The 12,356-nt window shown below is 51.7% G+C and overlaps 4 protein-coding genes across 4 annotated transcripts; 1 reads left to right on the forward strand and 3 right to left on the reverse strand.

Annotated features, from left to right (window-relative positions):
- Nucleotides 1-961: 961 nt before the first annotated feature.
- Nucleotides 962-1,530, reverse strand: N0V96_010537 (uncharacterized protein; the record flags this gene model as incomplete). Its single annotated transcript, XM_053197978.1, has 2 exons — nt 962-1,429; nt 1,522-1,530. The coding sequence occupies 2 exons, from the start codon at nt 1,528-1,530 to the stop codon at nt 962-964; spliced, it is 477 nt and encodes a 158-aa protein (XP_053044623.1).
- A 707-nt stretch (nt 1,531-2,237) lies between these two features.
- On the forward strand, nt 2,238-3,344 carry N0V96_010538 (uncharacterized protein; the record flags this gene model as incomplete). The annotated part of the gene is made up of 2 exons (XM_065758983.1): nt 2,238-2,451; nt 2,536-3,344. The coding sequence occupies 2 exons, from the start codon at nt 2,238-2,240 to the stop codon at nt 3,342-3,344; spliced, it is 1,023 nt and encodes a 340-aa protein (XP_065612506.1).
- Nucleotides 3,345-8,518: 5,174 nt separating this feature from the next.
- zuo1 (Zuotin) lies at nt 8,519-9,937 on the reverse strand (the record flags this gene model as incomplete). Its single annotated transcript, XM_053197980.1, has 2 exons — nt 8,519-9,568; nt 9,644-9,937. The coding sequence occupies 2 exons, from the start codon at nt 9,935-9,937 to the stop codon at nt 8,519-8,521; spliced, it is 1,344 nt and encodes a 447-aa protein (XP_053044625.1).
- Nucleotides 9,938-10,954: 1,017 nt separating this feature from the next.
- SLT11 (Pre-mRNA-splicing factor slt11) lies at nt 10,955-12,075 on the reverse strand (the record flags this gene model as incomplete). The annotated part of the gene is made up of 2 exons (XM_053197981.1): nt 10,955-11,974; nt 12,040-12,075. The coding sequence occupies 2 exons, from the start codon at nt 12,073-12,075 to the stop codon at nt 10,955-10,957; spliced, it is 1,056 nt and encodes a 351-aa protein (XP_053044626.1).
- Between the last annotated feature and the right edge of the window lie 281 nt (nt 12,076-12,356).

The following is a 12,356-nucleotide window of genomic DNA, read 5'->3' on the forward strand; positions in this document are numbered from 1 at the left end:
TGCGAGGCGACGAACTGACATTTCAGTCCACGTTGACTCTCATCTACAGGGCATTGCCAGCGCCCGAAGGTTCGCCAACGCGGTTTTCTCAGGAATGTATAGACACGGCACGATTTGCCATGCAGCTGCACCTTGAATGCATGCAAAGAATTGCAGAGGAAGGGCGGCATCTTAAAGCAGTCTATATTCACTGGTCAGTCGAAGCAATAGACTGATTATGATACATGCTGACTCGTCCGTAGGGCAATTCTCCTTACTCCTTTCACGCCCTTCTTCGTCCTTTTTTGTCACGTCATTGACACTTCCAGCGCTGACGATCTCAAGAAGCTGAATGAGTTCGTTGCTTCACTTCGACCCGCATGCGCCATGTCGGAGCCGGTAGAGAAGCTTCACCAGCTCTGTTCAATGCTCTGTAATGTGGCAACGCTTTACGTGGAGAGCAAGTCCCAGCAATCAAATGAACGTGGCCCCATCAACGACGAATTTGATGTCTATCTGAGCGCGTTAGGATTCCCGCCAACGGAATATCCTGCTCAGGGCATGGATACAAGCGACATGTCGCAGCCTACCCTTCAAACTGCTCAACTGGGCAACTGGTTCTCAGGTAGCCAGTACATGATGGGATTGCTTGAAGAAGACCTATCCCAGTTCAATTAGATTGGCTGCGGAGGAACGGCAGGGAGTGAGCCATCGCGTTCTCGCCGGACTGGGTCGAGTTTACCGATCGTGATCTCGCTGACACGATCCTGTATCCGAGAGTGACTCGAGGATGCGAGGCTAGGCAATAGCTAGCAATGCGAGGGCTAAGGGGTAGTTTCAGGCTTCGCCACATGTCATTGTGAGCCCATATAGAATGGAAATATCGTCGAAACGCCTCATGGCCTTAATCTGCTCCTGCGCCCATTCAGGCTACAGCTTGCTCCATTGCGCATGATGCGTGTCGTACATTTGGTTTGGGCTTTCACTCGGTGGGGTATCGCGGGTCGTAATGTTCGTAGCCTTCGTCGTCGGTATCGCTCTCAATCAGGGCATCCCGTTCGCGTGCGCTCGCAAGTCTGTCTGCTTCTAGGGCTTGGCCGACTTTTGATCTAGGGGCATCTGGCGCGTTTGGGACATCGACAGGTGCGAACGCCGACTTGAAACCTGACTTCTTGAAGCCGCTCTTCTTGAATCCTCCACCTCCCGTAGACTGCTGCGGCTGCTCGTTGCTGGCGAGCTTGATGCTGACGAGGCCATCCGCCTTGGCTTCAGCCTTCCGGGCTCGGGCGCCGGCGTTCGGATCGCGAACCATAGCCTTCATGTCTTTGAGGCGTTGTTTATGACTGTGGTCATAGCTACTGAGGTGCGCCTCATAGTCATTCATGCGAGAGTATCCCTTCGAACAGAGGCTGCAATAGAAAGATTGCAGGGCTTCGCGGGCGGCAGCGGTCTGCGCCGGGGGCAGTGTTTGGTGTCTCTGGGCAAGCGCACGGAGAATCAGGGTTTTGTTGAAGCAGAGAGAAGAACTAGAATTGCTCTTACCGGAGGCATGTTTGTAGAGTTAAGATAGCGAAGAGCTACCGGTCAGGCGCCACGAGGTTCTATGATGACTGATGGGTGTGTGGAAAGGCTACCATCGCACCTTTAGGAGTCCTGGCTGAGATGTTATCAAGCTCGCAGGTTCCGCTCTATATGGAAGTCCCAGCAAATTGGACCACAATGTTATGCGGGGGAGCCGCAGCAGGCCCTGAACATCACAGATACCTCCTCCGTATCCGTACACCACACATGGACGCGCTGCCGTGAAAGACTTTGTCTACATCTGGACGCCAAACGCGTTTTAATTTTGAAAATATACCATTCTCTTGGGGGGGGGGGGGTTATAGGTTTTTTCACCTGAATAATGTGGCCAGGCTATGGATGCAAGGTAGTAAGGTTTGAATCAGTGAAGGTGAGGCAAGGTCAAGCCGGGTAAGGTACCTTGCCGTAGCTTGTAGCGTGAAGGTCTTGCGGCTCTCCGGATTGACGCCAGGCCCACTAAACCTGCAGGCTCATACGCGGGAACTGACAAGTGCTGCCGCCCTTGCAACGCCAACCTATGACGTTCCGAGGATTGATCAGCTGCCTGGTCTGACAATTGGAGGCTGGCCGACATTTCTAACTTCACCTTCCAAACCTCAAATCAGTACAGCTCGGATTCGAATTACACTTATTCTGCTCCCGAGACCGGTCTCGGTCGTGCTGGCGCTTGCGTAGCCATGGAGTCCAGATCTCTTCACTCGAAACCGTCGGAAGAGACTCTCATATCGCTCCTTCAACTAGACCCGTCCCCAATCGAGACGCCACCGGCGGACGTTGATAAAGATCTTCCTCCTCTGCCTGAAGATGCCCTAGAGAATAGCACTGGCTCTCTCAGATCAACATCTTCTGCGCCTGGATTAAGCGGCAGCGGCCACAGCGCTATCTTCTACCGTAGGTTGCCGAATGCGAACGCAGAGACAGAACCTGTCACCTTCAATTGCAAGTTAGGTTGGCTAATGCGTACAAACTTTCTAGTAACACGGATCCAGAAGTTCTCTTCCTACCTAGTACCAGTCTTCACCTCACTTCACGTTGTCAACACCTCGATAATACCACTGTTTGCGCGATCAGTCCCAGCTTCCGAGGCATACCTGCTACTTTCGAGGGAAATATACCAAACATCTCTGACGGAGCCACTTCTTGTAGCGTTGCCCATCGTTGCACACATTGCCTCTGGATTCGCTCTCCGCCTTGTTCGCAGATCTCAGAATCTGAAGCGTTATGGAGGCAACACACCTGGCATGTACGCCTTGTACCGAGCTCAGACCGGCAAAACATCACGAACCTTGACCTACAATAGCGTCAACTCCGCTAGCAGGATATGGCCGTCCGTCAGCTACATATCTATCTCCGGCTATGTCTTCACGGTTCTTCTTGCTGCTCACGCGGGCATCAATCGGATCCTTCCCCTTCAAGTTGACGGCGACAGCTCGAACATTGGCTTGGGCTTCGTTTCGCATGGGTTTGCCCGGCATCCCATCATCTCGTGGATTGCATACACCGGTCTTCTCGCAATAGGCTGCGGACATATGGTTTGGGGCGCAGCAAAATGGCTGGGCCTGGCGCCAACGGCTATGGGATGGAGTGGTAGTGGGCACAATGTGATGGACAAAAAGGTACGACGGCGGAAAAGGAGAGCTTGGTGGGCGCTTCACGGCGCCGTTGTAGCTGCGGCCGGCATCTGGGCTGCCGGCGGACTGGGAATTGTGGCGAGAGGTGGTCCGACAGACGGCTGGATTGGCAAGATTTATGATGATATTTACAGCAAGATTCCACTTTTGTAACTTAGATCAGTAGACAATATACAGAACGCACGATACCCAGCCAACCGCAATATCCACAAATAGAACTGCCAACTAACTAACATAGACTGTTGGCCGCCGTGACATTTGTCTATTCAGAGTGATGCGAAAGTCGAAATTGTCATACGGCCAATAGCGTTTGGCACTTCGTAGGCAAATAAGGTTGCGACAAAAATATGAGAGGAACGGATTTCTTCTACCTGACTGACTAGCGCTATTACACGCCTGTGTACAAATATCGTGACCACGTCTTGTCAACTATCAACGACACCGAGAAAAATCCTTCCCAGAACTGGCTTCCTCAACACCTCCCTTCACACTGAGTGTGATTCTTATGCATACAGCACCATGGTGGGTTAAAAAGCAAAGCCTTGGCTTCGGAAGAGAGAATCAGTCGATACGGGACGGTTTGTATCAACGAGTCAATTCTGGTGAGATCTAATTCTTTCCTCCGTTGTTGCCGCCGTTGTTATTGCCACCGCCATTGTTGGTACCAGGGATGAAACCACCTGTGAGCTGTGGGCAAGACTTCTGTGCAGCCTGCGCAGCCTTGATCAAGTCGTTCTGGTCTTTGCAGGCGCCGCTGACGCAGTTGACAAGTGAGTTAACATTGGCCTTTTGGCAGTAACAGTCTTTGATCTGATCTTGAGCGCAGCCGCTCTTCTGGATGTCGTCATTGACACACTGCTTCGCACAATCGGGCACGTCAAGGCTGTCTGCAATGGCCATGCCGGCGGCGGCAGCGAGGATGGCGATGAATGAGGTCTTCATTTTGGATTATGTTGGGTGTTTTGAGAGACTATCGGGTGTGGTTTAGTCTGATATGATGTGTGTAGAGATTATCGAAAAGGATTATTGTGTTGTAGCTGTGATGTGTGAGTGGTAATGATCCCATATCATCTCGAGCGCGGTTGTTGTGGACGCTTATATATGTAAATCAGACAAGTATCGCAACAGGAGTCTTTAGTAATTGTTTCTCTTCTCATCCTTCTCGTCCTAGCCCCTGACGTATGTTCTCGTTCCATCATCGCTGTCATCGGCGATGGAACTTGGCATTGCCTTGTTCGTCACATCAAGTTGATTGGACATCGGGAGAAGATGACCGCGCAATGTGATCAACTAGGTTTTCGACGCTCCGCCGAGCAGGAGCACAGGAACGCAGGAGCGTGGAAGCGTGTTCCTAAAACCTAAATCACGAACTTGTTTGGGACCGAGAGTACACTGCAATGACTAGATCCCAACCTCTATACGCTTTGCTCCATTTTTCTCGCTGACATAGCCCAGCAATGTTATTGATCAGCACTCTAGGGATCTTCTGGGTCTGACAGTCAGCGTCGAATTACATCAATTGGTCTTTTTTTTTGTCTTTTTTTTGGGGGTTCATCCTCGCGCTGATGCTAGAGAATCTATCACTGCCTAGCTTGCATGAAAGAATTCAAGCCATGGGACGAGCCGTTCGGCTGAGGCAAAGGCCTGCGTTTGGATCCCTTCGAACCGCATAGAGGGCTGTGTGGTTACGTATGACGGCGTGGCCGGCAACTTCAAGACGCAGAGCCGCGTCAAAGCCACGCGCAAAGATGACTGAGCACCCAACGGCTGTGCTTCTATCTGAGCATTCTTTGGTGGCTTCGCCGGGCCTGTCAAGTAAGCGACCTTCGAGACGTTTTCTCAAGTCAGCGTCACTGAAACGGATGTCACATTATGGGCTCTGAGCGCTTCCCCTCGGGATCGTTAAGTTGTATAGGTATCCACCCTTGTGTGCTGACCATCAGTCTCTTGCTGCCCATTTTGGGGTATTAAGTTGTCGTGGCGGTCCGGATGTACTCAGCAGAAATTAGTCTCTCGAAACTACATAGCCCTCACGTGCTGCAACCACGCCCTTCCTGATGATGTTTCGTTGGGAGCCTTGAACATCGCACGGCAAAACTGCGAAGCCTGGAGTCCGTGTTAAATGTCCATTACACGCATATGTTGGGCTGTGTAGTTCCATTCCCCGGATCTCAGCTCAATGTCTGGGATCACTGAGTGGTTTACCGAGCTTCGACATGTTGTACCACCGCCGGGTCCGAGTTTGTCGGTCGGGAAAAGTTTAACAGGGTTGTGTAATATTTCCTATTCCACCCCCATCGCTATCTCATTGGGCCTGTTGCTCCCTTCGAGCACTGATTCTGGATGAATTGTCATGACTGTGAGTATCTATAAACCGGGAGATAGTATTTGGTCTAGCCCCTGACATTGTTCGCTGTGTTACAGCTAATAGGCTCATCTTATCCCTGGCCCAAAATGGAGCTGGTCCTGGAGTACATCTACGTTTTTGTTCAATGGCTCTAGCCGTCATTTTGGTCATGTCAGTAATTCACTGGAAGCATATTCAACACCCACTGACCTTGACGGAAGCCAGTGAAACGGATCTAGAAATGGCACGTAGGTGGTGAAATCATAATCTACCGTCTACCTTGTCGAGATCTCCATCGTGATTAAGACCATCATAATCAGAAAAAAAGTCCCCTCTACCCGATTAATTCCGCCAAATATGTAAGTTGAAAGCCCATGAAAGCTATGATAAGAAAGACAGGCACAAGTAAAACGTGATATCTGAAGCAGGAGATATGAACAAACCTATGTCGAAGCATTGGCCGGGAAAACATCGCCATGAGATGGCAGCATGTGACCATGGATTGGCGTCATATTAACAGTTGCTATTTCTTCGTGGCTCTTACTGTTAGCCAAGAAATAGGACGGGGCCGCTGGCCAGCAATGCTTCGCTCCATCACGTTTGAGCCCGTAAAATAGCTCAATGTTCTACAGTTATTCAATGAAAACAGTGACGAGTTTAATTTCGGAGAATTCGCTGTCATTGCCACTATAAGGGTATCTCGCAAACTACAAACACCAACACATGAGGAAGCCCCTATAACCATCCGTCCCTTGGCGATGATGAACCTCGACTCCCACAATCCCACTCGGACGACAGACTTAGTGACCATGTTCGGGTCTTGTTCGGCTTGTCTAGTCGAAAACTCTTCTTATCCACGCACTGAACCTGAGCAAGGTCCCGGTCCGCCATAGCTGTCTTTATCTCCTGTCTTTGTGAAGACGATGTCTGGACGGCCCTTGGGGCAGGACTCACTGTCACTCGGGCCGTTGAAGCCGTGGATGATGGAACACGACGGCGTCGATGAGTTCTCTGGTATGTACAGCCACCCATTGCAGCCGTCAGGAGTTCCAAGGTGGCAGATTGTGCAGCAGTCGCGAGCGCTTTTGGCCGGGTGTAAGTTGAACACCCAGCCGCCGCCACCCTCGTCAATACCGATCCAGTTGACTTCTCGGATGAATTTGGACTCGAAACACTCAGGAATCTATGATAAATGGTCAGATACCGAAAAACACACAAACCGTCATACATTATGGTACGACTGGCGAGTAAGGCCTGCTGCTTACCGGCTCCAGAGTTGAGGATGGGGCTGGGAGCGAGGTCAGAGAGGTAGCCGTGGGAGAAGGTGAAGATGATGTGGCAGTTGAAGTCGCAAGGTTCTCAGCGTTGCCTGGACCAGACGTGTGATTATTGATTGACAGTGTGACTGTGAGAGGAACCACGATGGCGAGTATAAGAAGGCCTATGCATATACCGATCACCGCCCTCCAGTTCCAAAGACGTGAGCCTTTTTCGGCACCAATAGTCGAGGTGGCATCCTCAACCATATGGACTGAGTGAAGTGTTTCGTTCTCCCTGATACCGTCATTGCCGTCATTGCCGATCCCGAGATTTGTCATTGGAATCCCCACGGCCTCAGGGGCAGAGTAGACCATTACCTGCGGCAGCGGATTATTGGTTTCTTCAATCCACTTGATTGTCGCCATGGTGGCTTTTCGGAGGCGGAATGCGACTGCGGAAGAGGGAAAGAGCGATGCGAAGGCAGGTGTGACTGCTGAGGAAGGTGAGTCTGGCGAGAACTGAAGATGGGTGCAGGGAAAGCCAAATATGAAAGAAATTTCAGTCCGTATGGTCTGTCCAGTGTCGTCGCGAGAGACCTCTGAAAAAAAAAGAGTGGTGTATGGTTGTTTGCCTGACGATGGAAGCACGGAAGGCGTGGCGTGGTAAATGAGAAATTTGTCCCGTGTGACTTTTACTGCGAGATGAATTTTGCGCCCAAGACGACGAATACACAGCTGGGAATAAATGCCAGGCCGTTCAGAAACGTCGGTGGACAGCGGATGAGAGATAGGTACCGGATCATAAATTCTTGTTCTTCTAGAATAACAAGAAGGCCCCCTGAAGATCGGTGGCACCGCAGACGTAGTCTGCCGGTCAACGCACGACTAGCCGTCTTCTTATTACCACTATTATTATTATAACTATCAAACAACGCTTTACAGAGCCTGGAATGGATGTACAAAAAGGAAACAGCAGTAATGATAATAGCAGCAGGAGCGGGAGCAATAGCAATAGCCAATAGCAGCAGCAGTAGTAGCAGTAGTAGCAGAAGTAGTAATATGAATAGGAACAATGAGATTAGTTATGAAGCGACAAAATATTGTGTTACTCAATTGTCTACTATACCGCTGCCGTCTTCAAGGCTAATTCCAGACTGACGCCTCGTTATTCGTCTTTCCCAGCTCAAACATCATGGATGGCGGGGCTTCCGGGAGTTCTGGGATGCTGTGGCCTCGCAGCAACAAAGAAGAAGAAGAATGAGCAAACAGGCAACCTTTGTGCTAACCCACAAACTTTCACTGGATCTCGAGGCCCGTGTTCGGCGTCGGGTAGTTGAGAGGCAGTACCATGGGCTGACGGAGACAAGGTTGCTGACCTACCTTGTGGCAGCCTCCTGGAGAAGGCCGAACTTTCCGTCGTCGACTGGCTAATAGATCGCCTCAACCATGAAAAACGATGCCCAGTCTATCTCTGTGTGGTAGGACATGACAATCCATAACTGAACCTCTAATTTAAAAGTCAACTGGGCCGAAGGCTGTGAGCAAAGGGCTCGACTGAGCCAGTCCGACTCGCAAGAAGTGAATAGCACAGGACCTCAGAATGAAGCCAGAAAATCATCTAATGAAAATTGGCATCCGATCATCTATTCTATTGCGTCTAGTCATATTCTACGCCTAAACCAAGACAACCGTGTCGGAGTTCATCAAAACATGAGTCTCCTTTACTGAGTCAAAGACTTGGCGTCGCCATCATTGAGCTTGCCAGCGCCGACCAATCTCTTAACCTCCTCACTCCAGACACCCTTAATCTCATCAGCCACCTTAAGGCCGTTGAGCTTGCCAGCCAGAGCCGCAATCTCGTCAGGGTCGATCTTGCCCTGGACGAGCTCGACGTCGCCGAGAACGGAGTCAATGGTAGCAGCAGAAGGCTCGCCAGACGTAAAGTAGTTAGCGTCCTTGACCGAGCCCTTGAGAACACGCTTGTTCTTCTTGACAGCGTTCTTTGCCGCCTCCTTGGCTTTCTTCGACTGCTCTCGGTCGACCTTAGCCTTCTCCTCTGCTTCCTTGGCAGCCTTCTCCTCAGCCTCCTTCTTGGCCTGAGCCTCCTCCAGAGCCTTCTTCTCGGCGGCCTCCTTTTCGAATTTCTTCTTGTTCTTGGCAGCGTTGGCCTCTTGTCTGAAGCGCTTGATGCGCTCGTCGCTGGCCGAGCAGTCGTCAAGCAATTTGCGAAGACGAGCGTTGTCCTCGGCCTTCTTCTTCTTGCGGGCGTTGGCATTCTTGCGTTCCGTGTGGCGCTTCTGATCGCGGTTTTCGTTGTCGTCGGGGACGTCCTCATCAAGATACTCGAAAGTTCTCCAGCTGTCAAAGTTGTACCAGAAGTTGTAGAAGTCCTCTACGTGCTCCTTGGAGGACTTGTCGTCGCCAAAGGTCGGTACCGGCTGGGTTTTGGAGAAACGACCTTCAGCCTTGAAGACATTGCTCCAAAGCTTGTAGAATGTGCTGCCACCCTTGGCCAGTTGCTTCTTGGTGGGGGGATCGACGTCGGCTTTCTCGTCGACTGAGTCGTACTGCTGACGCTTGGTGGGGTCCAGCAGAACCTCGGTGGCCTTCTGGATGCACTTGAAGAAGCTGTCGTCGTCGACAATACCAGCAGCGGCCTTCTTGTCCGGGTGGTGCTTGAGGACCTTCTTGCGGTGGGCGCGCTTGATTTGATCCTCGGTGGCCTTCCAGCGATACTTGGTCAGGCCCAAAACCTGGTAGTGGTCTTGGTTCTATAGGAGCCGGGAATCAGTCGTTGATCGCCAAAAACATACGCAACATCTTATGAACAAGGGGCAATCACTAACCTTCCAGTCCTTGGCATCGCGCTGGAGCATCATGGGGTCCTCAGCCTCGCTGATCTCGCCGTCGTCTTCATTTTCGACATTCTTAGTAGCCTCTTGAGCCTGGATACGATCATCCTCGGAGAAGGTGCGCTTGTGGCGGGCCCGGCGAGCGTGGGCAAGGAAGTGAGGGCCGACAGGCTCAAGGCTTCGCTGAGTGGCGGCAGAGACCTTGCCGACGGTCTTGAAGTCCTTCTCTGCAGACCATCCCTCGGGGACGACAGGGAGGACGTGGGGAACAACAATTGCGGAAGCCATTCCGATAGATGCGAATAAGTTAGTTTATCGCAATCGATGCTTGTGTGTCTTGAAGAGCAAAGACGTCGTTGATTTCAAAAAAAAAAATTATTCCAAGAACGTGGGGTAGAGTTTTCATTGGAGAAGGTGTGGGTGGCGCTAGGACAAGAGGATGGGGGGGTGTCCCTAAGATCCTCCGGATGCCGGGAGCATTTTTGTGTCAAATGCCTGAGCCAATGTCTATGAAGGCAACTTATTCATGTTTAGAATATTACTTTTCTCTTCTCTGCGAAACACACATCCGCTCTTCAGGTACCTTCCTCCTGATCTCACCATCGTCCTCGACTTATTGGCTTCCTCGACAGCTTCACTGCTTTCACTATGTCTCTGCCTGCTTACCGACACCTCTGGCGCGCGGCGCGAATCGCATTCAAGGGTCTGGATTCTCTCGCCTGTTTGAGTGTCTGTTATTGACGTTTCTTCTTTTGCAGGCGATGACCGAGTCCTCACAGCGGCGCAGCAGCAGATACGGCAAGGCTTTAGAGATCAAGCAACACTCAAGTCGACAGACCCTTCCTACAGCTCCGCCATCCAGAAAGCCGAAGATATTGCCAAGATCCTAAGAGAAAATGTAGTTCAGGGAAAGCAGGATGATTCTCGCGTATTCAGTAAGTTGCGGGCGTTAGTACACGGCTATAGCCTGTGCCGGCTATTATACTGACGAAAACTCTGCAGAATTGCGCATTCACGAGGACACCGAACGTGGAGACAACGACTCTATCAAAACGGCTGGCGGCGGATCGGCAACCATGGGCGGATGTGGCTGCAGTTGAAGGGAGGGCATCGAGGCGAGTGTGGCATATGAGAATGCCTGTAATTCTGTATAACAAAACACATGTATAACACAACACGTGATACCCAGGCAGTTGGTATGAAGCCTTCCACTCCATCCCGATTTCCAGTCGTCAAACCCTGACGAATACAATGACGCCTAAACTCCCTGAAGATGCTACCCGAGTTTCCTTAATCCCTGAAATCTCAGTCGCCCTGTAGACTGACATACTGTGCGCCATCGTCTGCGCCTGGCGGGGGTGCAACGGCGGGTGCAGCTGGCGAGTGAGCGGCGTTTCCTGCGTCCGAGCGACCGGCAATCTGCCTCTTTCCACCTCTACCATCCGTTCCCCGCGCGTTCGCCTGCCCTCGTCGAGCGTCCATAAGCATCTGTGAACGCTGCTCCTTGTCCATCGTACCGATTGCCTTGGGAACACCCCATCGCACACGTAAAGGGCATCCTGCAATAACGGCACGACCCTGACATGATGCAGCAGCTTTCTCAGCCGCCTCTCTCGTTTCGTAGTTGACGAATGCGCAATGCGACATGTGAGAGCAAACCAGACTCTTGAGTCTGCCATGTGATTTGAAAAAATCTCGGATCTTGTGCTCGGGGAGATCGTCCTCGATCCCAGTGATGAAGAGAGACATGATGTTCTTGTCAGCCGGAGGCATCCAATCCTGTGGTCCAGGAGGCAACTGTGCAGCGCTTGGAAAAGCCTGCTTCGCCCTGCCCGTCCTCGCGGCCAGAGCTGCAGCAGCTCTCGAGTCTCGGGTTCGAATCGGTCCTGGACCACCGACACCAGCGCCAACGGCTGGATTGCCACCTGGACCACCGCTTGAGCTAGAGCCTTTCTGACCCTCGTCGTCGGGATTCTCGACGGCGCGGCCCTTTCGAAAGTACGGTTTACTTGCAGCCAATCTTCGCAGAAGTTCTCTAGCCTTTTCGTCCGTTTTTTCGTATTCTTCCACTCCCGCGCGACCTTCTTCGATGGCGAGCTCATTATTTTGCGCAAAGTATTCGCGGTTGATGTCGGACGATGGCCCAGGGGCTACCATCTTCAAGGCTGCATCGCGAACCACGATGGGCAGCCCAAAGGAAAGGTCCAGCATGCATGCCTGACAGCAATTTTTGAGGCGCGCGCAGGTCAAGCAGATGTTTGTTCGCTTCTTTCGGCCGTGGGCTCGGTCAGCACTCCAGCTGAAGACAGTGAAAGGCCTGGTACACTGCGACGGACAAGGTTAGCACAATGCTGAATGGTGAAAATGAAGTGGCGGGAGGATAGCAATACCAGTTTGCACTCAGAGCCGTAATCTTCCTTCAACATTTTGACGTATGGGTTGTCTGGCAGACAGTTTTCGCAAACAGAAGGGAAATCAGTCGATTCCCAGCCTGAGCGATTCAGATCTTGTTTGATTTGGGGGGGCATGGCGCCTCGAGACTCGCAGAGCTCTGTGACAAGTGCGGATCGTGATGTGAGGGCGGTCGGTGATACGGATCGTGAGATTTTTCAGTGTGGCGAGCAAAGAATCCTGATGCCGCTCGCGAAACTACGTAGGAATGAACATCGAGCGCGGGCCTGACCACGCGCAGGGTTCACTCATTCGG

Source organism: Colletotrichum fioriniae (genome assembly GCF_027942845.1).
Source record: "Colletotrichum fioriniae strain IMI 355084 chromosome Unknown scaffold_14, whole genome shotgun sequence".
In the NCBI taxonomy this organism is placed as follows: domain Eukaryota; kingdom Fungi; phylum Ascomycota; class Sordariomycetes; order Glomerellales; family Glomerellaceae; genus Colletotrichum; species Colletotrichum fioriniae.